The sequence below is a fragment of the Boleophthalmus pectinirostris genome, unplaced genomic scaffold, assembly GCF_026225935.1.
Source record: "Boleophthalmus pectinirostris isolate CB_2022bp ecotype Guang Dong unplaced genomic scaffold, ASM2622593v1 HiC_scaffold_5, whole genome shotgun sequence".
NCBI lineage: Eukaryota > Metazoa > Chordata > Actinopteri > Gobiiformes > Gobiidae > Boleophthalmus > Boleophthalmus pectinirostris.
The window spans coordinates 18,351,143-18,374,014 of NW_026571404.1; the positions used below are offsets into that span (position 1 = coordinate 18,351,143).

At 36.1% G+C, this 22,872-nt stretch overlaps 2 protein-coding genes across 2 annotated transcripts; both read right to left on the minus strand.

Moving 5' to 3' along the window:
- Window positions 1-2,578: 2,578 nt before the first annotated feature.
- Window positions 2,579-13,370, minus strand: LOC110156974 (calpain-2 catalytic subunit-like). Its single transcript, XM_020921207.2, has 21 exons — window positions 13,044-13,370; window positions 12,395-12,464; window positions 11,433-11,551; window positions 10,976-11,109; window positions 10,156-10,324; window positions 9,987-10,070; window positions 9,494-9,579; window positions 8,920-8,994; window positions 8,688-8,848; window positions 8,131-8,297; window positions 8,046-8,057; window positions 7,319-7,530; window positions 6,804-6,840; window positions 6,662-6,727; window positions 5,964-6,030; window positions 5,808-5,872; window positions 5,326-5,394; window positions 4,579-4,657; window positions 3,740-3,856; window positions 3,364-3,422; window positions 2,579-2,862 (listed from the first exon to the last, which is right to left on the minus strand). The coding sequence occupies exons 1-21, from the start codon at window positions 13,278-13,280 to the stop codon at window positions 2,839-2,841; spliced, it is 2,109 nt and encodes a 702-aa protein (XP_020776866.1). The 5' UTR covers window positions 13,281-13,370; the 3' UTR covers window positions 2,579-2,838.
- A 133-nt stretch (window positions 13,371-13,503) lies between these two features.
- On the minus strand, window positions 13,504-22,052 carry capn8 (calpain 8). Its single transcript, XM_020921209.2, has 21 exons — window positions 21,663-22,052; window positions 20,824-20,893; window positions 20,336-20,454; window positions 20,110-20,243; window positions 19,474-19,642; window positions 19,021-19,104; window positions 18,857-18,942; window positions 18,696-18,770; window positions 18,360-18,520; window positions 17,624-17,796; window positions 16,941-16,952; window positions 16,653-16,864; window positions 16,520-16,556; window positions 16,221-16,286; window positions 16,103-16,160; window positions 15,951-16,015; window positions 15,794-15,862; window positions 15,271-15,349; window positions 14,328-14,444; window positions 13,809-13,867; window positions 13,504-13,625 (listed from the first exon to the last, which is right to left on the minus strand). The coding sequence occupies exons 1-21, from the start codon at window positions 21,897-21,899 to the stop codon at window positions 13,602-13,604; spliced, it is 2,106 nt and encodes a 701-aa protein (XP_020776868.2). The 5' UTR covers window positions 21,900-22,052; the 3' UTR covers window positions 13,504-13,601.
- Between the last annotated feature and the right edge of the window lie 820 nt (window positions 22,053-22,872).

The window sequence follows — 22,872 nt, forward strand, 5'->3', positions numbered from 1 at the left end:
TTCTGGTTAATGGCCTTGCCCTGACTTTTCTTCCAGGGTGTTTCCAGTGCTAAAAGTTCCAAAACTACAAAACATAGCCCACCCATATTACCTTAATATTTGATCAAGGGTGCAAGTCCATATAGGGATCTCTATAGACAATTTAATCTATCCTTCCTTCTAAATGCAAATAAAATGTTACATGTGTTTTGGCTGCTAGTGATTTATGTGTAGTGGATATACAGACCCATGTATTTCTAGCTTCTTGAGGGCTGTAAGATTGCTAGAATGCTTATGACTTTTCTCATTCTCATCCATGTAACAATCTATTTCACAAACATTCACGAAACTACACAACACTGTTTAAACTAGAGTAAAATAAAAATGTGACGATGCCCTACTTATTGCCGCTTTAAAGTGATCATTTTTTTTATAGCTCATAGCAATGAGTTCACCACTGGGGTTCCCCTGTTGCTGGTGGGGCCCTGCTCATTTGCATACTCTGTCTATGTTTTTCTGTCAGTTTCAATCATATAAGCTACAGTTGTCAGAAACACAACAGACTATATTGATTAACGAATTGAATTTTTACATTGTTTCAGCTCTTAAGTCCATGCCTGTATACACCAACACATCTAGTACCTTACCGTGTCTTAGCATGTCCATCATTACGTAACATCCCCTTTAGAATTAAAACAAGGAAAAGGGAAACAATACATTATTCATATATGGCCAGAAGCATGTTTTTTTATCTTTGAATATGCTTAAAAAAAACAACAAATATATATATATATATAGAGAGAGCACAGTAAAAATGTAGACCTATTCAACATTTCATTCAAAAATATTTTTCCAGAAGATGTATATATTTTCTTTCCTCATCTTCATCCACTTTGACTGTATGAATTTCTGTCTGTGATGGATGTTGTTTGGAGGGGCTGTTTCAATACGAAGTGACAATCACATTTATGTTAATCTGTCTCAGAGAAGCTGTGACTACAAGTTACTCCCCACTACTGAGTTGAGTAATAATGATAATAACTCAAACAACAACATGACACCAATAAAGATATTCATGGGTTTTATAGCTTCCTGTTTATATGTGCTCCATGTGACCATTCAAAAGACTTGTGTTGTTTTGACTTGTTAACTGCTATGGCAACAGTCCTCATTTTTCCTCACCCTGAGAACCATGAATATATGGCACATCCATGAAATGAAAATACATCTTCAGCTTCTGTATTAGTAAATTGTTTTGCTATAACTATAGCAGCAAAGTAGTGTAATATTGTTTATTAAAACATAAGTAAACCTAATTGAACCATTCCACGTTATATTATTGTGGGTTTAATGAATTTACTATACAAGGTGATGCTGCCATGACAGGTAATCAAACTGCTTTATATGGGTATTATCCTCAACACATGTGTCTCTCACTGTGACGTAAGCAGGAGCTCTGCAGTCTTGACACAGCTTGTTTAGAGTGTGGCTTCAGGCAGTCAAAGCTCCTCCCTATATCCGGACTAACTAGGCTCACTGGGGTTTGAATGCCAACACAGCACTTCAACACATGACCATAGCATGTTCCTTTAACTTAACACTGAAAACTTTGTTATACATCCAAATGTCTTCATTTTTATGCTGACTTGATTGTATAGCACTGAATTGCTGCTATGACAATTAAGATAAATAAAGTTTAGTTGAGCAGAAAGTAGGCCTGTGTGGGTGGTCCATCATAGATTGGCCCTGTGTGACATATGGGAGCTATAGAAGCAGGCAAACCTTTTATAGGAGCAAGAGGAAACAAGCCATGAGACACTGGGCAGGAAGTGGAGGCTGAACTGCTGAAAACTGCACGGTTTGGCCACATCACATCAGGTTTTGACAGCACAGGGTGAAATCGCACACTCTGGTGGTTAAAAGAAGGAACTAAACTGGATGCTACCAATTAGGCTCATGGACTATTTAGGCTATGCAGATTAATTGCATCAATACAGCTTTTTATGTTCAGATATCAATGTCGATACTATGGCTTTAAGTACCTGCTGATACCCAATATTAGCCGATACCAGGGCAGAGACTGAAATTATTATTATGTGTATGGGAAACAATTATCGAAATGTTTTGTAATTTATTTATCATATAAAGTAATTACAGAACTGCTTAAAAATGGTAAATCATCTATACCAGTTCGTACAGATATCTCAGAACCGATATCCGAACCGTCAAAATATTCTATATAGGCACAGATATCAGATACCAATATCATATTGGTGCATCCCTGTTAACTACAGGCTGTATTATTTTAAAACTACATTAACCACCACTTGATACAGTCTGTAATATGATATGACATTAAATTAAACTTTTGTGACACACCAAAGTTTGTCTTATTATGTTGCATTGGCTTATAGAAAAGAACATTTATAGGGAAGAACATTTATAGGGAGCAACACAAATAATTATTAAAAGTTGCAATGTGTAACTTTTTCTACATTTAGAGTTACTTTTTGGACTAGGGGCTATAAAACTGAACAAAATGTGCAAAATATTTATTTATGCAAAATAAATCCATTTAAATAAATAAACCACAAAGAAGTTCCATAGCTTCCTTTTCATTTTAATGAATCAGCACCATGACAAGACACCATCAACAATGCAAAATATCCTTAACTATAATATTTTGTTAAACAATCTATAATATATAATCTACAATCTATGTCTAGAATCATTTGGTCCTGGATGGATTCTCAACAACAACGTAGAATCATTCATTCATTTAAGTTAAAGCACGCCAACAACTGAGGAAAACCATTTCTTGTATCTGAAGTAAAAATGGCACATTGAGGTGTGGATCCTCTAAAGGATGGTCAGGGTCAACCACTGTCAAATACAAAGACCATAGTTATTAAAGGTGAAAAGTTTTATATGTTAAACTGACTTTCCATACAAATTAGAATTTTAAAATGTAACTTTCACACACATTTACCATTATAAAAGATTTAAAGTAATAATATACTGCTGTTTAACTGTAAAATATGTTACAAACAAAAAACTATCAAGTTATTTGTTAAAAGCATTTTGAGAAGAGATTACACTTTGTTTTGCTATGTCTAATTTATCTGTAACTAATATATTCAATAATAATATATATATACATTTTTTATAGTACAGTGCAATATTTATCTCATATCCCTGGGTTTTAAAGTGATGAAAAATTATGGTCATTGCCATAGCAATTAGCAAGTTAAAATATTGTATCTCTTGAATGATCAAAAACGAGATATCGAAGAAATCATGCTACTGAGACTGTCTAATTCTATATTGACCAAAATGTCACTTGATCTTACACTCTCAATATAAATAAATGAGTGGATGACTTACGTCTCTCATATTTAATTCGATTGTTCCAGAGTCGTCTTTGTCCAGAGTCTTGAAGGTTTCTGTGGCAATGAAGAAAATTTGGGTTTATATTGCTGGGTTTCAGATAACATAACATTTTGTACTAGTAAGTCTATTGCACATATAAGAGGGGACAAATAAAGCTCCCAAAATGCAGAGTTTTGGCGTTGTTGGATGGGTGTAGAATGACATAGTGGATCAGATTTAATGTTTGTGATCTTTCCTTTTGGATATTTGCTTAAAAATATACATGCATTTGATACTGGAATAGTGGATCCTGTATTCCACGGTGAATCAAACTGTAGAAACATGGGTCTGTTTGTTTACAGTATGTAGTTAAATTAATGTGAAATCTTACTGAAAAGAGACTCCAAGCGAATAAGACAGCTGACGAAGTTATCAAAGTCGATGGTGAGGCTGGGTTCACTGTAGCGGGCCACAATGACCTGGTGCAAAGGATTGTTCAGACGGAAACCTGCAAAGAATTTATTATAATCATACTCTTATGCCATTCAAGTATTTGTACTATAGTCTTGTTTTTATTTGGGCCTGGTTTAGTCCTGGTTAAAGATGTTCTATGTCACTTTTTTGGTGGAGGTTCTGACACCTGGTCGTCTCATGTGTTATTGGTTTGCCAGAGATGTTCAAGAATTCGACATGTCATTGAGGTGACTCCACTCACAACAAGAAGGCATATTATTCTAATGCAAGAAATATAATGTAATGCCATATTGTGGAACATCCCAGCAAAAGCAATAACATCTCCATGGAGGCCTAAATGGTGGCATACATTTGAGGATTACTTTTATTACTGATTGAATAATGGTATTGTTTGACATTATTATTTTAGCTTTTTTTTTCCTTTTTTCATTTGTATTCAAGCAGATGTAAAAAAAATGGGTTTGTCAGAAATGTATCAGAAATTGCTCATGTTGATTGATTCTGTATTTCAGTTCAATATTATATATAATATTTATCTTGTTCTAAATATATTATGACATTTAATATAGAGGTTCATCAACATAAAAGAATTCTATTTAAAACAAGAATTAGCCAACCTGACTCCTCCAAATCTTCCAAGCATATGACTGATGAGTTTAAATAATTAGATCTCGATCTGATTTCAAAAATCCTTGTTATACGTCTCTACTTGCCAATGTGTTGAAGTAAAATAAACAAACAAACTTAGGATCTAACCTGCTTGCTCCACGGCCAACCTCATCTCACTACTGCTCATGCATCCACTGTCGTCTGTGTCGTGCTCCTTGTACAAAGCCTGAAGAAAGAGGTCATTCATATGTACATAATATGTGCTCTGCTGAATAATTGTTCTTGATAGTATAAAATTAAATAAAAGATGCGCTATAACTTTTCTGTTAGAATGTCTGCCATTTTTTTGTCTTCATAGAGATGTTATTTCTTTGCTTGTTATGTTCAGCAGTATGGCAAATTAATGTATCTCCATGGAGTTGATGCCCCCACTCACACCGAGAATGCAAGTTTTTAAAGGTATTTTGGAGCAATAAAAATACTTGTAATTTTATAAATGCTAAATTAAATGCCATACTGTGGAACATTCCAGGCAGAGTAATAACATCTCCATATAGAAGCAGGCAGCAGACCCCCCCTCTGAAAAGTTGCATGGTAGGCTACATTTATATTTAGAATTAATGCTTAGTATATTTCAACCTAAATTATTTGTCAGTTAACTGTAGATGAGGTGTTGCTGTGTCAGTGTACAGTAAATTATGTTCCTATGTTCCTAGTAAAAATTTTATGAGAAAATAAATTATCTTCCAGTGATTAAAGTTTTCTTCCATTCACAAATATTTTTGGCTAAACATAAAATCAAAAATGTCGTGAAAACAGTTAAAAATACTGTGAAACATGTCAAATCCAGGTAATCCAGTGATTTAATGTGTTAATATTTTGAAATGAACTCACCAGGTACTTCTCTATTTTTGTCCACAAGATCTTGAATTCGACCATTCCCAATTTACCGCTCCCATCTTTCTTTGAAAAGTCAAGGATTCCTCACATAATTATTTAAATTAATAGAGATACATACAATTAAGCAGAAAAATGTATCCACCTTTGTCCGCCTTGCCCACTTTTGTCTCTAAACACTACTAAACTGAGCTTTTTTTTGTGGTGGCACTTCTGATTAAACAGGGATCCCATTCATATCAGTGGAGAATTTGTGAAAAGTTTTGCAGCTTAAATATGACATAAAGACGGTTTATTTGCATACAATGTTAATTTTTCATGTGCACCAACAAGAAAACACTGCACAGATTCCACAGAAGGCTTTAAAATGGCTTTAAAGTCTGTATTGAACTCATTTGCTGTAAAGATTGGCAGCTCCATACAAAATAATACAACTCGAATAATGAAGCAACTTCCTGAATAAGGTGAAAAAAGGATACGTCCAACAGGTTGACCATGTTGTGACAAGTTGACAGACAGAAGCCTTCAAATATGATCCTATTCTCTGGATATAAACAAATGTCAATTAAATTAAAAAAACAAACAAGTGTGGCATTATGAATATTACATATAAAATAGACTTTTAGAGTTCTTACGTTGCTTCTTTTTAGAGATGACAGTGTTAAGGATCTTCTGCAGCTCGTAAACACTGATTTCAAAATCCTGAAAAACAAAAAATAGGCGTAATTGTGAGTGGTGTACTAAATCTGTTCAAGTATGTTGATGCATGAGAAGTAGGCTATGTAAAAATTGACTCGTTTAAAGCTATCATCTATTATTTATTTTTTTTAACCAGCAGATGGCAACTGTGAACCCTGCTCAACTTTCTGCTCACCTGGCCTGGCTCACCTGGGCTGTCTGGTCTTTTTATGTCAAGCCAAAACTGGCACACTATCAGACAGCAAGTAGATGTAGATACCATCATTTTCAATATGCGAAATTGCAACAGAGGTGGGTTGGCTAGTCTATCTATGGAGGGTAGCTTTAATTTAGGATTGTCAAAATTATCAACACCCAGAAAAAAAAACAAAAAAACTGACCAAGTAGTTTTAGAACCTAGGACCTTCTGGTACTGATAGTACCAGAAGGTCCTAGGTTCTAAAACTACTTGGTCAGTTTTTTACTGATAGTACCAGAAGATAAAATTTTTATTATTAATTTTTTAAAGTTGAAAATTACATTCTATTGTCTAAAAAATCTTGAATATGCAGTTTTCCTTGTTGGCAAAAGTTTGAGTATCCTGACAGTAAATATCTAATCTAACAACAAAGTGTCCTTTCATGGAGTTGCTTACCTGTCCAGCGAGTCTTTGAAACAGACCCTTGAATTGACTTGAGATATCATCTTCATCAATGTCAATCTGCAGACCAAAATATAGTTATTGCACAAACTTAAAATTTACTTTCAAATAAGAGTTCAAAAGTGAAATGATTTACTGGCTCAATGTTACAATCCACGGGATCATCAATCTCTCTGAAAGCAAAAACATAATTCATGTGATTAACATGAGCATTAACATGATATGTAAATGACTGATACATCTTGCCCGTAAAGTTGAAATATTTTGTTGTTGTATAAAATTTTTTACATCTGAGAGTGAGCTAACTGTCACAAGCATGAATTGGTTTCCTGGTTAACTAATCTAACAAATTAAAAGTCATAACCAATTGGAAATAAAAAGAAAAAATCTATAACAACAGTATTCCAACATTATGGGTCATTGTGTATATTATAATGCACACAATTTTAAAGGTATTTTCTTGTGGATGGTCTGCCACCTGCTCATCTCAATGGTGATGTTACAGTCTGCCTGGAATGTTCCACAGTACTGCATTAAACTAGTACATCTCCATACTTGAAGATAAAAGAGGCAAGCAGGTGGTGTACCCTCTACCAGAAAAGTTACAGTGTGACCTGTAAAGGCATAATTTTCAGTGGTTTGTGAACATACTGAAAATCTGCTGGCTTCTCAGAGAACACACGTAGATAAAAGTCTCCGTTCTTGTTGGGTTCAAAGGTCGAGGGCACAATGAGGTACTCGCCCGGGGGCAAGGTGATCCGGTTGGACAGCTCTCTCAGGTTTATGAAGGTCTCAGAGCGAGCCGCCGAAGCATTATACAAGAAAAACTGCTTCTTCAAATGAACTTGTGTTTGACCTGAAAACTGAAAATCATCACACATAATACCATTAGAAACCAAACAGAATCAAATAGTAATATAATATAATAATAGTGTCAGTTACAGTATATAACTCATTATGTATGCCATTTTGCAGACTTTTGACCAGACCAAACATGTAATATATAGTGCAGAATTTGTGATTGTTAAGGCAACTGTCCTATTTTCTCATCACACAGAAGCTTAAGGAGAGAATAGCAAGACATACGAGACATTGTAAAAAATTTAGGAAAGTTTTAAAGCAAAGAAATTCTTAAGTGTCAATATAAGTGCAAGTAAGTAGACTTAATATTTGTGGATTAGCAGAAAGTAATTGAAAAACATAGGCAAAACAAATATGCTTTTATCTGTAGTAGTTGAGCACTTGTGAAACTCATAGCATTTGCATCAGCAGATATTTGTGGTATTCGTTGTAGACTCAGCATTGTCTTGGCAGTTGTAGTTTTTGAGCTCTCCTTCCTAACTATTCACATGAGCTGTCGGTAGTAGACCTCTATTACCTCTTTTGGAAGCTATAAACACAAAGGAGAAAAAGGTAAGTTGATATAAAACCAATAACTTTATTTTCAATGCAGCTCATTATACTTCGTAGATAGCAAATCCGATGGTCTCCAGGTCTTCTCCCATTTTCCTCATTTTCCGCTTGTTTTTCTGCATCAGGCCCACGATGAAAGTGCACACATCACCATCGGTAGGGTCATCGTCCACGTCGTCCACCTTTATGACAAACTGAGGGTTCATCCAGAAAGTGTCTGTGAAGAATAATAATATTTCTGTTTACATGCACACCAAAAATGTGATTATTATCAGATTTTTCTGATATCTGAGTTATCAGATTATTGAAATGTAAATAGTATGTAATGTATGCATGTAAACAGTTACATCTGATTTCTTTATGACCGTACACACCTGTGCATGTTTCGATAAGAACATTTTGTAAATGGGGGAAAGAAAAAAAAAAGACAAAATATTAAGGTACACATTGCACAGCAAAGTGCAGTTACATTATTCTACTAAAAACCTTACAGCAACAATACAGTATGTGAGACGATCAAAGGATTATGAGCAGAAAAGGCACATATGAATAGTGACCTCAATGACTAATTCAAATGCATTGTAAAATAACTGAAAGAGTTTGGCACCTGGGTAGTTCCTGCACCCGCCCGCAGACACGCCTCTCCTCCAGGTCTCTTCAAAGTTAGACTCCGCCCACTTCTTGTACTCGTCATTGGTCAAGGCATCCGGAGTGAGGTTACAGATCTCCACACGGGAGTACTGGCGCAAAAAGTCAGAAAATGACATCCTACAAGAAAAAAATATTTTTATTAATTAATTCAATTTTTGTCAATGTTAATTTTTAAGTTTGAGTGTCACCAGAATTCTCCATCTTCTTTCCGATTAGTCAGTCTCTCTCTGTCATCATCACTCACACTTCTCCACTCATAAGATCTGCAAAGTATAAATTATAAATGTTGCAATGTTAAATTATGATCAAAGTGAGAAAAATGTATAAATAGATTGAAAAAATTGACAGTTAACAGGAGCAGGGAGATGCCCATAATTTAAAATCTCCACTTGGTAATTTTAATACAATATTTACGGTGGGTGTGGTGCACTGGTATGACAAGAACACACAGTCATACAAAGAACATACCAGTTTAGCCTGATGTTACATAAGATTGCATCTATATGGGCTTGGCATACAAACAAATACAATACAAGGAAGCTTACTATTTTAAAAGTCATGCTTAATTCTGAAGATATTAAAAATTTGTGATGTAGACTCTGAGGGTTTGCCCTTTGACCGGCCGGTTCGAGTTGTACTTTAAGTGTTTAATGTCTTTGGGACTGCCTCTAATCATTATTTGGCACCGACTGACTCATATGTATCCCTATAACTGTTATCTTTGAATTAATCTCAGTTTAAGTCTTTGTTGTCACCACTTACGAGTCACTCCATGCTCCGTTCCACTCGACTTGTCCCCACGGGTTTCTAACGCGGATAAGCTGCACAGTGTCACCTCTGTACTCCACCTGCAACAAAATAAAAATGAATTCATGTTTGTGATTTAAATGAAATGTATTCAAATGTTTTAAAGTAACTATCACTCTTAAACTATTGTCTGGAAAAGGGGACAGACGATTACAATTCTTTCTGTTCCTTTTTAATAAATTTCTTGTATGTTTAATTTTATGACACTGTTGAAGTTTTTTTTTAATTTATTTTATAAATGAAATTAAATAAAAACATGAGCAAATTGTGTTGAAAACTAAAATGCTTAAAAGATCCAAGCTAGATAAGTATATATTGATAAGATAATGTCATATTGTGGAATATTACAGAGAAAGCAGTAACATCTCCATGGATAAAATGGTTACATTTTATGTACACTTGGTGTCATATGTTAAGAAATATTTTTTTCTGTAAGACTTTATCTCACCTCATCTGCTCCTGTCACTGAATATGCATGGCCTTTCACCAGTTTGCGAGATGTTACGGCTTCTTGGTCATTCATGCTTGTAATCTGGACAAATAAGATATAAAAAAATTATTATTAAAAACAATGTGATAATAGGAAAGAAAATGTACTCCCATCTCACACAACTCACATCAATGGAGCAGCCGAGAAGAGAGCCTCTCTCCAGCGCCTTCTGGATTATTTTGAACAGGTGAGGATGGGGCCGGTTGAGGTCATGATTTTCAGCGATGCCTCCAGTGAAGTCCTCAAAACCTTCAGTTGTGCTGCCTCCAGAGAGGGCCTCGTAGCATCCATTCAACCTGAAAATTAGACAGCATAAGGGTTATATGGACATATTTACCAAGTCAAATTGTGCCGTTTCAGATATAACATTGCACCATTCTCTTCTTAGTTTTTAGTTAATAAAAGTTTTTTTGTTAGTTTTTTTTTTTTAAATAAATTGTTTTTTGGATTTTAAAGAAGTTAAAAAATGCATTCCCACTGCTAGTCATGTGTCTCATGTTTAATTGAAATAGTGAAGGAATCTTTAAAACCTGCCCCATTTTAAATTTAGATGCCATATCTTGAGAATGCACAATCACATCTGATCTCAGAAATTAAGCTTGGTTAATACTGGGATGGTGGACTGCTGGGAATACGAGGTTTTTAGTGAGGTAGCAGTGGCTTTAGTGCAAACTGTTCTGTCCTAAGGAAAGAGACTTAACTCACATTGCCTAGTATCCATGTGGTGTGTGCGTGAGTGATTGGGTTAGTGAGTTAGAAGGGCTGATGGTGCAGATCTGCAGATTTTGGTTTATGATTTTAAGGGAAATACATTCATAAAAGCCATAAAGACATCCACAATTTAATTTTCTTCTGGCTCTGATAATGCTTGGTCAGTTAGTTAGATACAGTTGTTCATATGAGATTGGTTGTTATTATTGACTGATTGACTGATTTGTAATTCTTACTTGGCGTAGGCCTTCTCCAGTAGCGCGCTCCAAAACTCAGAGCCCTCTTCAGAGTGAACAAACAGCAGCTCACCATCCTTTGTGGGTAAACGATCATCCACCACCACTTCCACCCACTGACCGAACTGCCAGAACTGGAAATACACACACATTATTATCTAGTCAACAGAAAACTAAGTTGTAAATAGACCAGATTTTTTGCATTATTTTCTGACAGTTTTCAGAAGTGGGATGACACTTTAAAACATACTTTTCAAAATACATATCAGCATTTATAATTAATGTTTAAAAGCCACAGTCCCTCTTTACCCAGGTTTATGGGGCAGGAACAAGCTTCCTTTTCATTCAGAACAAATATACTTTGGACATTTTTTTGTTAATTAACAAAACCATGTAATTGTATTGTATTGTAATCATGATTTAAATTGAATTCATTGCTTCAGAAGAGTGACTGCACCTGAAAGTGAAAGATGCCAGCATAGTCGTCATCAAAGCACTGGTTGTGTGGGACAACTCTGTGAAGCACCTCTTTGTTCAGAGTCAGAGAGGCAATAGCCGCCAGGAGCCAGCAGTCACCTAAACAAGAATATCCCCATGGATCAGAGCACTTGTTTACATTGGCTCCCTCAGGTTGCATTCAGGATAAATTAGCTTGTGCTTAAATCTCAGCTGGAGAACATGGGCCAATATAACTCTATGGAAGAGGCACAATTTATCTGAAAGGAATACCTGAACAGTCCACAAAAGCTTAACCTGATATATGCTACTAATAAACCTACTATATTATTTATGTGGCTTAAAAGTGCCATGCGTAAGCGTTCTAGTGGAGGGTATGCCGTCTGCTTGTGTCCATGGAGATGTGTTTGTTTTGCCTAGAGTGTTTCACATCATCACATGAAGCTTTTCTTTCTTTATGGACACAAGCAGGTGGTGACACCAGGCCAAGTTACAGGTCAGTTCTATCGAGAAGCAAGCCTGCTTATAGTATGTAAAAAACACTCACAATAATGAAATAAATAAGAGACTGATAGGTGTAATATGACCCAGTGGAACATTTTAGCAAAAGCAATAATATCTCTATGGAGACAAGCAGCTGGCCCACCAGAAATGTTAAGATTTAAGGCTCTGCTGGAACTTCATTTGCCTTCTACTTCTGTTTTGCACTGAAGAATGTTACAAGAAAATGAATGGAATATATGAGGCATGTTTTGGTAGCATGTCTCTGTTGCTTAAGACTTGGTTTTGGTGGTGCAGACGTGGGACTCCTGGTATGCAGCTGACTCACACTGGGTGTACACAGACAAGTGGATTCTCTGTTATTTTTGTAGGACATAGTTTAAAAAGCCCTAAAAAGCTACTATAGTGACAAAGCATTTACAAAAGATTGTATCTGTTTTATCAACGCTGTGAAAGGCTTACCCAAAGCTCCTTGGCAAATATCAGTCCTGGTTGCATCTTCAACAATGAATTTTGGTCTGCGATGGATCTCCTGTGAAAAAAATAAAGTTCAAAGGTTGACTATTTTATGCTTAAAATGGGCGGAAACGTTTTGCACACAACTTGAAATAGTGTTGAAACAAACCAATGAAATTAAGTAAGTAAGCATATGAAGTAAGTAAGTAAGCATAATTATTTAAAGTTGTAAACCTGGGACTTAAAACTGAGTTACAATTTATTGTTTATATATGTTTATACACATTTTTTGATTATGTAAATATATAACTGTGAATTTGAATGTTAACTTTGTTGTACTTTAAAGGTATTTTATCGAAATGACTTTTAGTTAGCCTATTTCCATTTGACTGCCGAAGAAAACTAGCATTTTGGCTAATTCGGGTACATTTATATTATTGTAAAGTTTGTTAATGTGCACTGTCCCACTGAAAACTAAATAAACTAATAAATTGTGACTATGTAACTTTATATTACGAAATACACACTGCAGATTAATTCATAAATCTTTACTTTCAAGAGGACAAACACCAGAAAGGCTTGTAGAGGAAATCCAACCTTGATCTTATTTGCATAAACTGACCGCATAAACTACCACATAAACATGTAATCTTACCGTCGGTCTCTTCCAGGTAACGCCCCTAGTTTTAGCAGAATATGGTCCAAGTTCCTCAAATCCCAGAGAAGATGGTTCAGCGTCAAACAACTCATCTTCAAAAAGCCTCCCACTCTCCAGACAGCTCCTCTTCAGCTCCTCGTAGTCTTGATTTAAGAACTTCACTGCCCTCTTGTTTGACCCGACCCCTTGCGCCTTCAGGCGATTGCGGACCACCTTCTTAACAATCCCAGACATCTTGGAGGTAGAGCTGATAGTTCTGGCTGAGTGCAGAATTCTGACTGCAGCAGGAGATAGGGTAACACAGGTTTAGTGACATGTATGTGGATCAACTGTCTCAGGCCACACCCAGTTTTGTTCCTGCAGCCAGCCTATTCAAATAACCCAGACCAGACAGCAATGGAAACTCACAAGGAAAGATTTGTGCACAGAATAACATTGCTTTTACAATGTTTTTATTTGGCATTTTGCACAGCATCATCATACTTAATATTTTGTAAACATGAGTCTGTGTATTCTTAGTATACAAATCTTGATCTTGTAGCTTGATTGACAGGTTTAGAACAAGGCCAGACACAACCACTGTAAAAGACATTTTAAAAAGTTACATCCATGTCAACTACAAAATTAATACATGAAAATAGTGATTGCACCAAATGTACAATTAACACACTAGCACATTCATAAAAATGAGGTGGGTGACATCACAAGTCTTGCCCACTGACACAACAGCAGTAACCAGTGCAGTGTTTTTAATGAACAAACCTGTTGTATATCCAGCTCAATCTTTCCAGACTCGCTGTTGTCTAAAGCTTTGAAGACTCCTAAAGTAAAAAAAAAAAATCATATTATGGTTAGATACTCTGAATATCTGAATTCTATATTATGTTTATTTAGTTTATCAAAACTAATTAGTACACCAGCATACATAGACACTGAAGGGAAGGCAGGTGTAGTGTCTAGCCAAATGACACGACACCATGCACTGGCTAGAGCTGGAATTGAACTGCCAGCCATTACTTAGACGTTATTGATGCAAGGGAAACTACTTGAACAGAGTAGCTCATTCATCAAAACATAAGGTGTGACTCAATAAAAAAATGCAAAAACAGTAAAATACATGTCAAATAAGGTACAAAAATGCAGATATGTAAATGTACAAGTAGAATTTTAAAAAGTAAATTAATTAAACATATAAATATCAAGACTATATACAAGAGGTTCAATAAATAAATAGTGCAAAAATGAAATGGTGACTTTTGACGGTTATGTATCAACACTTACTGAACAACATTTCCAGTTTTATAAGACATCCCACAAAACTGTCAAAGTCTATGGCAAACTGAGCGTCTGCGTAACGGCTCACGATCACCTGCAGCACTGCACTGTTCAACTGGAAACCTGTGAAAAACACATTAAATTCAACATGCTTCTTCTGTGTGTTTTTGTGCGTTTTTATATTGTGAGTCATTTAAAGGGGTCATATTTCCCGGTCCCTCCCATGTTTGCTTTGTTCAGAACTGGATGGTTCAGTTTGACAACAAAGGTGACGTTAATGGCTTAGCAGTGACACAATTCATGAACCACCAGTGTCTTCATCCAAGGTCTGTGTCTTTCTGTACTCTTTTTCTGTACACTATCTATGTCGCTCCTCCCCTGCCAGCATCTTACACCCTGCAGACTGTCTGTCTCAGTACACAAGATGCCTGCTCATCACTGTCATCCAGTCAGTCTCAGCAATGCTCCTCATGTAGGTTTGTCCTCATGATGGCTCCAGCATCTCCCCATGTCTGAGACATTCTCTGAGCACTCATTTGCTCAAGGACATTCATGGACTTACACTTACATTGCATGGACTTACAGTAGGAGCTTACAACTGTAAATCACAGGGCATTGATTTGCATTCTTCATTGAGCTGGCTTCTAAGCAATTTACTTAATTCAATACTTGCTATTGTATATATATATATATATATATATATATATATATATATATATATGTTTTATGGGCTAGTTTGAAATAGTGCTTGTCTGTAACAATTTTTTAAAGAAACTGACCATCAATTTTTACTAAAATATAATAAGTAGTTTTGAACAATCTCTGGTCTGTTCTGCTTTTATCTGATCTTGCACTAGCTGGACCTATCCTTGACCATGGGTTCCCTAACAGACCCATATAAATAGTCCTGCAGTTATATTGAATACAAATATTATGTAGAGATTGTTACCAGCTTCAGTGGCAGCGTCTCTCATCTCGTGAGAGCTCATGGTGCCAGAGTTGTCTTTATCGTGATTTTTGAAGATCTCCTGTTATCACCAACATACAAATATAACGGTTTAGTAGATGTACATTGATCATTTACACAGAAGTACTCAATATTATCCTACTATCACGCAGGCAACTTGGACTCAAATGCAACACAAAGAACACATTCAAATGATTCTAATTAAAAAACAGGCAGGGAATAAACTCAGAAAAAGGTACTTCAAATAGGTAATAATGCAGAATTGCAAAAATTGCAAACAACTGATTTAGAGTTTCAGATACAGAACTTGCGTGTCTCTTTTGACTGATCAGCAATCTAGAGACTGAATGAACAGAGGGAGTTTATATAGACCCTGGGACGATTAGAGAATGGGTGGCAGCTGTAGGAAAAATGAAGAGGAAGCAAAAGAAGAACCAGAACAGGCTGGGAAATGGAGCTGAAATGGGAAAAACTTATGAACAAAAGGTAGAACTGTGACACCTACCAAGTATCTTTGGATTTTCAGCCAAAGCTTGTGGAACTCCAGAATCCCCAGTTTGGAACTTTCGTCTTTCTGTTAAATGTCTAAGTTTAATACACTAAATTGTATATTTTTGTTTGATTGACACATAATTAAGCATCAGTTTTTTATATAAGGATACATCCAGCAGACTGATAATAGTGCGACAGGTCTCAAGACTGAAACCATCCGTCTTTATGTCAGCTCCTTGAAATAAAATGTGAATGTTGGATTAATTAGCAGTAGCCTATTACAATAACAATAAGCTGGTTTAAGTTATTGTAGGCTACATACGGTGTGAGACAACATTGTTCAAAATCTTCATAAGCTCAAAGACAGACACCTCCATGTCCTGTAATAATGGCACAGTTAGGCTACATTTTGTTCTTTTAAATTTTGTTTTTCTACTTACATCTCCTGCAATATCCTTGAAGATTTCCTTGAAATGAGGATCAATATCACTCTCTGAAATCTCGTCCTGAAAAACAAAAACAAAAATAAACAAATAAAATAAATACATGAATAAAGTATGTGTGTATGTATGTAGGTAGGTATGAACGTGTATATATATCCCTGAGCAAAACATGTAGGCTATGCACAGCTTTAGAGTTAAATTGTTTTCAGAGATTTGGCACTCTTTTTAAATTTGGATGGTATTCAGTACCTACGGTATAAGCAAATTATTTTTATTTATTACATAGACTTTCACACCTCATCAATTTCAGCAACAACTTTGTCTTCCAATGGGCTAAAATGAAAAAGAAAACAAACATTTTGTCATAGTACAGAGAATACTTGAGGGGTTATCCCACTAGATGGCACTGTAGCACAGGTAAAAACATACCTGGTGTCGGCCTGCTTCTCTGAGAACACTCGCAGCACAAACTTGCCCCTCTTGTGCGGACGGAAAGTAGACGGGATGATGGCATATTCTCCCGGGGGCAGCGTGAAGCGGTCACAAATCTCACGAGTGTTCATGAATGTGTGGCTCATGGCAACCGAGTTCTGACGCAGCAGCACATCCGGACCCAGATGCACGTTACCAGAGCCTCTGTACTAAAGATTCAAACTCAGATTTTAGTGGAAGATTTAACTATCTGAAATATTATGTGACAAATGAAAAGAAACTCACCTGCTCTGGGACCTACAGGGTGCAAATAAAACAGCATTACAAAACATTTCAGGATAATAAACAAGCCTTAATACTGATGAAAAAATATCTAATATTTTATCATAGGCAAATCAATATTACTGTGCAGTTTGTGTACTTGCATTATTTACATTACATTTAAATTTTTGGGTGGAGAATGTTACTACCTGCTTGCTTCTATGGCGACCATATTGCTTTGTCAGGAATGTTTCACATTACTGTATAGTTTTAACCTGTCTATCGTGCACTTATTCAGATAGGTGTTTATAAATATTTTGAAATATATGCATTCTTATAAGGTGAGCAGGGTCTGACCAGTAACTTGGCCTGGCATCACCTCTTTGCCTCCATCTGTGATCAAGATGCATAATGCTGTTCTATGGAAAATTTGAGACAAATCAAAAACTTTTATTCAAACAGGGAGTGGACAATTTCCCACTAAAATTAGAGCAGACATATACATCAAATTATGGCTTTGCTTATAAACAAAGAAATTGGTGTTTAATATAGCATAGCGCAGATTATCTGAATCCATGCTAAATATAACTACACTACTTGATGTCTGTGAGCTCATCATGGAGCTGAATGAGGTGAATTGTCAGACATATCTGAAAGTTGCTTTAGAATAAAATGCTGTGGTTTCTTATTTTTCCATAGGTACGCACCTCATAAATGGCAAACCCAATGGGCTCCATGTCTTTCTTGAGTTCCCGCAGTTTTCGTACATCCTTCTGCATCAGTCCTACCAGAAACGTACAGCCCTTCTCCTGCCCGTCCAGAGGGTCATCGTCTACCTCATCCAAACGCACCACGAACTGAGGGTTGGAGGTGAACGTTGCTATGGGAAACCAAAAACAACTTCAAAGGCCAATGCAAGTACATTATGTATGAACACCATATAGCCTACATTTAAAAGATATTATTGCAAGCTGCCCTGCATGTGCAATGCAATTGTCTTAAATTATTAGATCAGATATAACATATAGTGTTTTCTTTCATGGTCCCTTCAAATAAAGACTTTGACATTTTTAAGTATGCAAAACCTTCACCAAATATTTCTTTCAAAATATGAAAAACTGAGAAGATTATGGTATTATTGTATCATACGTTATTATACACATTAGTAAAAATTGCATACTTATTTATAACATTTTGCCTGATTACATCAAATCAAGTCCAAGCAGTTATTCCATTCAGCATGGGATTTAGATTCCTTTTATCTTCAACATTTCGACTTCTTTTTCCCATTCAAAAAATATTTTATTTAAATTTATAATCGCCTTATTTTTTATCATTCTGAAACCAATGAATATGGGTGACGGATTATATTTTTGGTATCTGTGCCCATGCCCAATGATACTGTTTACCTCCTTGTTGTTCTATTGTTAGCTCATACTGTACCTGGGTGGTTGCGGCAGCCCCCAGCGGTCGCCCCCACTATCCACATCCCCTCAAACTGGTAGTGCTTCCACCGCCCCTCACCGTCACTTTCCAAAGGGTCTGGAGTCAAGTTACAAATCTCCAGTTTTGTAAAATGCTTGATAAAATCTAAATAGGTCATCCTGGAACAAAATGATAATACAATAGAATAATAGAATAATACATACATACATACATGCATACATGCATACATACATACACGCATACATAAGTAGAAAATGAGTGGGAAGAGAAGCAGAGAAGTATTGTAAGATGGCAGCTATTGAACAAAAGCACTCTACTACAAATTTACTTTACCAGAATTCCCCATCCTCAGAGACATGGTTCAGTTTTGCTTTTTCATCATCACTGATGTAAGTCCATTCCCTTGATCTGAATTAGAATTTGTTTGCATTGTAAATAATGATGTCATCTTCCAATAATTATTTTAATTGTACTTATAAACACATAGACTTTACCCGTCACTCCAGGACCCAGTCCACTCCACTTTTCCCCAGGGGTTTCTCACTCGGACCAGCTGAACTTTTCTGCCACTACAATTTACCTGTAATCATGCTAAATGTCAAGTACAGGAAACTAAGAAAATATAAATCTTTTAAAATGATTCTGGTGTTTTTGTTACCTCTTCTGCACCAGTGACAGAATATGCATGTCCCTTCACTAGTTTATCAGATGTTATCTCCTCTAATTCATATGCACTGGTAATCTGAAAAAGCAAATACAAACAGGCTGGACTATTCTGAATAAAACAAAACAAAATGTGCAATTCTATAGTTGTAAACATACAGGTTTGCAAACTGTACATAATTAATAAGATATTTATCTTAGTAATTTATGTTATGTGCCTTTACAATTAAGTTAAGTTCAACCACTCAAATTGTGATTAATCTTACAGTCCCATGGGTTTCAATTTCCTGTTCGTATGTGATATTTGGATGATGTATTCAAAACATATCATTTTTAATTTTTTGTTTTAAATAGTTAATTTCTAATGTTATGGCAACAGTACTAGATTTTCATAATCCACCAATGCACAAATACAAAAGTCAAACTATGGAAATAAATTTAAACTCACATCTATGGAGCAGCCCATGAGCGAGCCGAGCTTCAGGGCCTTCTGCATGATTTGGAAAAGATGTGGCGGAGGTTTGTTCAATGCATACATTTCTCCGATTCCTCCAGTGAAGTCCTCAAAGCCCTCTATGGTGTTGCCTCCAGACAGGGCCTCGTAGCTGCCATTCACCCTGGAAAAGGCATAAACACACAGCATACACTTTATTGCATTAAAAATAAGATATTTTCTCCATTACAATGTTATAAGTGAGCGTTGGTGGTAGTAATGGCATTAGAAGAAATAACTGGAAGTTAGGCTAGTAATGGCTCAGTGGCTTGGTGTTCAATTTCCCCTGATTGTTGTTGTGTCCTTAGGCAAGACACTTCACCTAGCTTGCCTTTGTATAGAAATGTTTTGCATGATTGATTGATGGCTGATTGCAGAAGTAGTGGTTACAGAGGTAGTAGACCCCCATCACAAAGACTGAATGAATAATGCACAAAATTATAAAGCAACTTCTGCAAAAGTGTTATATAATACTCTTGCATTATTGTCAACAGTGGTGTTTGCAGTACTAGTCATAAACTAGTAACCTTCTTTAAACAAACAACCAAATCATTTGGATACTGTAAGATGAAATACAAAAGATCATCATACTTAGCATAGGCCTTCTCCAGCAGTGCACTCCAGAATTCAGACCCCTCCGCGGAGTGGACAAAGAGCAGCTTCCCGTCTTTGGTGGGCAAACGGTCGTCAATAACAACATCCACCCATTCACCATATTGCCAAAACTGAAATTTAAAAAAAGTATAAGTGTAGCAGAATGACAGAACTGATTTAGTCTTTGATATGGTTAAAAATATAAAGTCTGATAGAAACTGACTTGGAAGTGAAAAATCCCAGCATATTCCTCAGTAAAACTCTGTCCAGGTGGCACCACGCGAGCCAAAATTCTCTGGTCCAGAGTCAGAGAAGCAATGGCTGCCAACAGCCAACAGTCACCTGTACAACATTAGCACACAATACCACAAGCTTAGCCAAGAAGCACATGTTAATAACATGTTATTAATATTAAATGATTATAATACCGTATACAATGTCATGGTTCTGTGGTTTGAAAGATGGAAAATGAAAAATTTATCTGTCATCCATAATAACAGTTGTAAGTTATTATTTCAATTAAAAACCTGGATTTTTTTTAACCTATATTTTATCTAACCTGCTAGGTTTTTGTAATACGGCCTTATGCAAATATAGGCTTTGATTTTGTTTTACTATATGTATGAAATTAAATAAATATTATACGTATACTGTATGCCAATCTCAGTTTAACCAATTCAAAGTACCAGTAGACATATTTTTCTAACTTACCCAATGTTCCTTGACAAATGTCTGTCCTTGTGGCTCCATCATCAATGAATTTTGGGTCAGAGCACAACTCCTAAAAGAACAACCAGTGATTACTATAATTAATTACAGCAAAATTTAAACTAACTAGGAATTGTCCATTACTTATTAGCCACTGTTAACATGTTTCCTTGTTGGTTTTCAATTTTTAAACTCCCTGGGGCACTCTTCAGTTAATATTTGTATTATTTATATTAACTTAGGGAAATTGTTTTGTAATACGGGGAAATGAGAAACAGAAAATATTATCTCAGAAAAAGCAGGACAGTACTGTCATGTATTTGAATAGAGATAAAATGGGCTTGGTAATTCACTGAAAAACACAATTCCCAAACCACCAAGTATTATTCATTCATTCATTCATTTAAGCTTGTGTATTCACTTCCCAGAAAAATTGTAAGAGTGTAACTTTGAGGTACTGGTGTTCATATAATACAATGAAGAGATCACATTTTAAAGTTACAATTTGTAATTTGAGTGGCTGATATCTATATGGCTTTGTGGAAGCTTTAAGTTGAGAGAAGAACACCAGAGAGCACAGGTGAGACTGAACAATGGCCAGCTGATGGGGGAGGGGGAACAAGATTCACACCGGTAAAAAATCCAAAGTCCAAAGTTTAGCATTGTCATTTTGTGGATTCACTGCATGCACACACAATACATGACAAGATACAAGATGAAAGAAGAGATCAAAGGTATGCTTAGTTATTTTTTTTTATTGTTTCTAACAACAGTTTCTAATGTCAAGATATCTTAATGTTATCATGTTTAGTTTTCATTCTATGTCTCTCTTTGTTTCTTACCGTTGGCCTCTTCCACACCACACTTCTGGTTTTGGGGGAGTAGGGTCCCAGCTCATTGTACCCCAAGGACCTCCCATTCGCTGGAAACTCGGCATCCTCAAACAAGCGGCCCTTTTGTAGAGATTTTTGTTTTAGCAACTCATAATCTTGGTTCAGATATTTCACTGCTTGCTGGCTTGTCCCAGTGCCCTCCTCTTTGTCCTTCTCCTTGGCTATCCGATCAGCAAGAGAGGTCATGCTTCACCCAGGCAGTGTATACAGATTAAATACAGATTTCAATGCAGTAGTGTATTTGTACGGGCTAGACAAAAACAGGGAAGTGATACAGGTGGAAGAGCTCTGATTGGACAGGTGAGTAGTTGCCCTAAGCAAATCTGTCTAGATAGTATCTCCGTGACCACAGCTGAAAACAAATAGGGACACGCCTATAGGCCACTATAATGCACAGCTCCACGTATGTTGCCTAATGTGAGATGAATGAGTGTGCATCTTTGTAATATTCATTTGACAAATAAAAATGACCTAAACACTACCTCGGTATTACCTATGTGTGGTTTGAATACAGAACAATATGAATCACATGGGTATGTTTTGCAGCAGTACCTGGAAGTTGTATATTAGAACATGAACCAAGCAGTGCACCTTAATGGGAACAACAATTGAGCTGTAGAAGGTAGCATTAATAACTTATATGACTCATTTCAGATGCAGACTAAGTAGTAAAGTGTTTCTGCTACTAAAGCTCATTATATTTTAACAATGTCATAGATTTGGAACAGTCTTTGTGGTATAAATCTGCTCTTGGGTTATTGTGTCTGTGGCATAAACTAATTTCAATATTATTATTACTCGTGAAAGGCCTTCCTTAATGTAACATGGCAGACATGCAGCATTGTTAACAGCTGAACTATGTTTCACAAAGATTAGTTAAACTTTTGTCTGGAGTCTGGAGAGTATGTGAACACACATCTATGCACACAAACTACTCTATGAGGTGACTACATCCTGTATCCTGTAGCCATGTCAACCTCTTTACACTGCAGTTTGTTTTATCAAAGGCCAGTATGGTCAGTATGCCCTTATTGTGCTATGTTTGGACTTGACAAACATGGCCTTGGTCTGTCAAACTGTGATATGAGAGGGAGGGGGAGAGCTGACTGAATTAATACACAGCAGTAGGTCTGTAACTAGCCTCTATCAACTCATCATT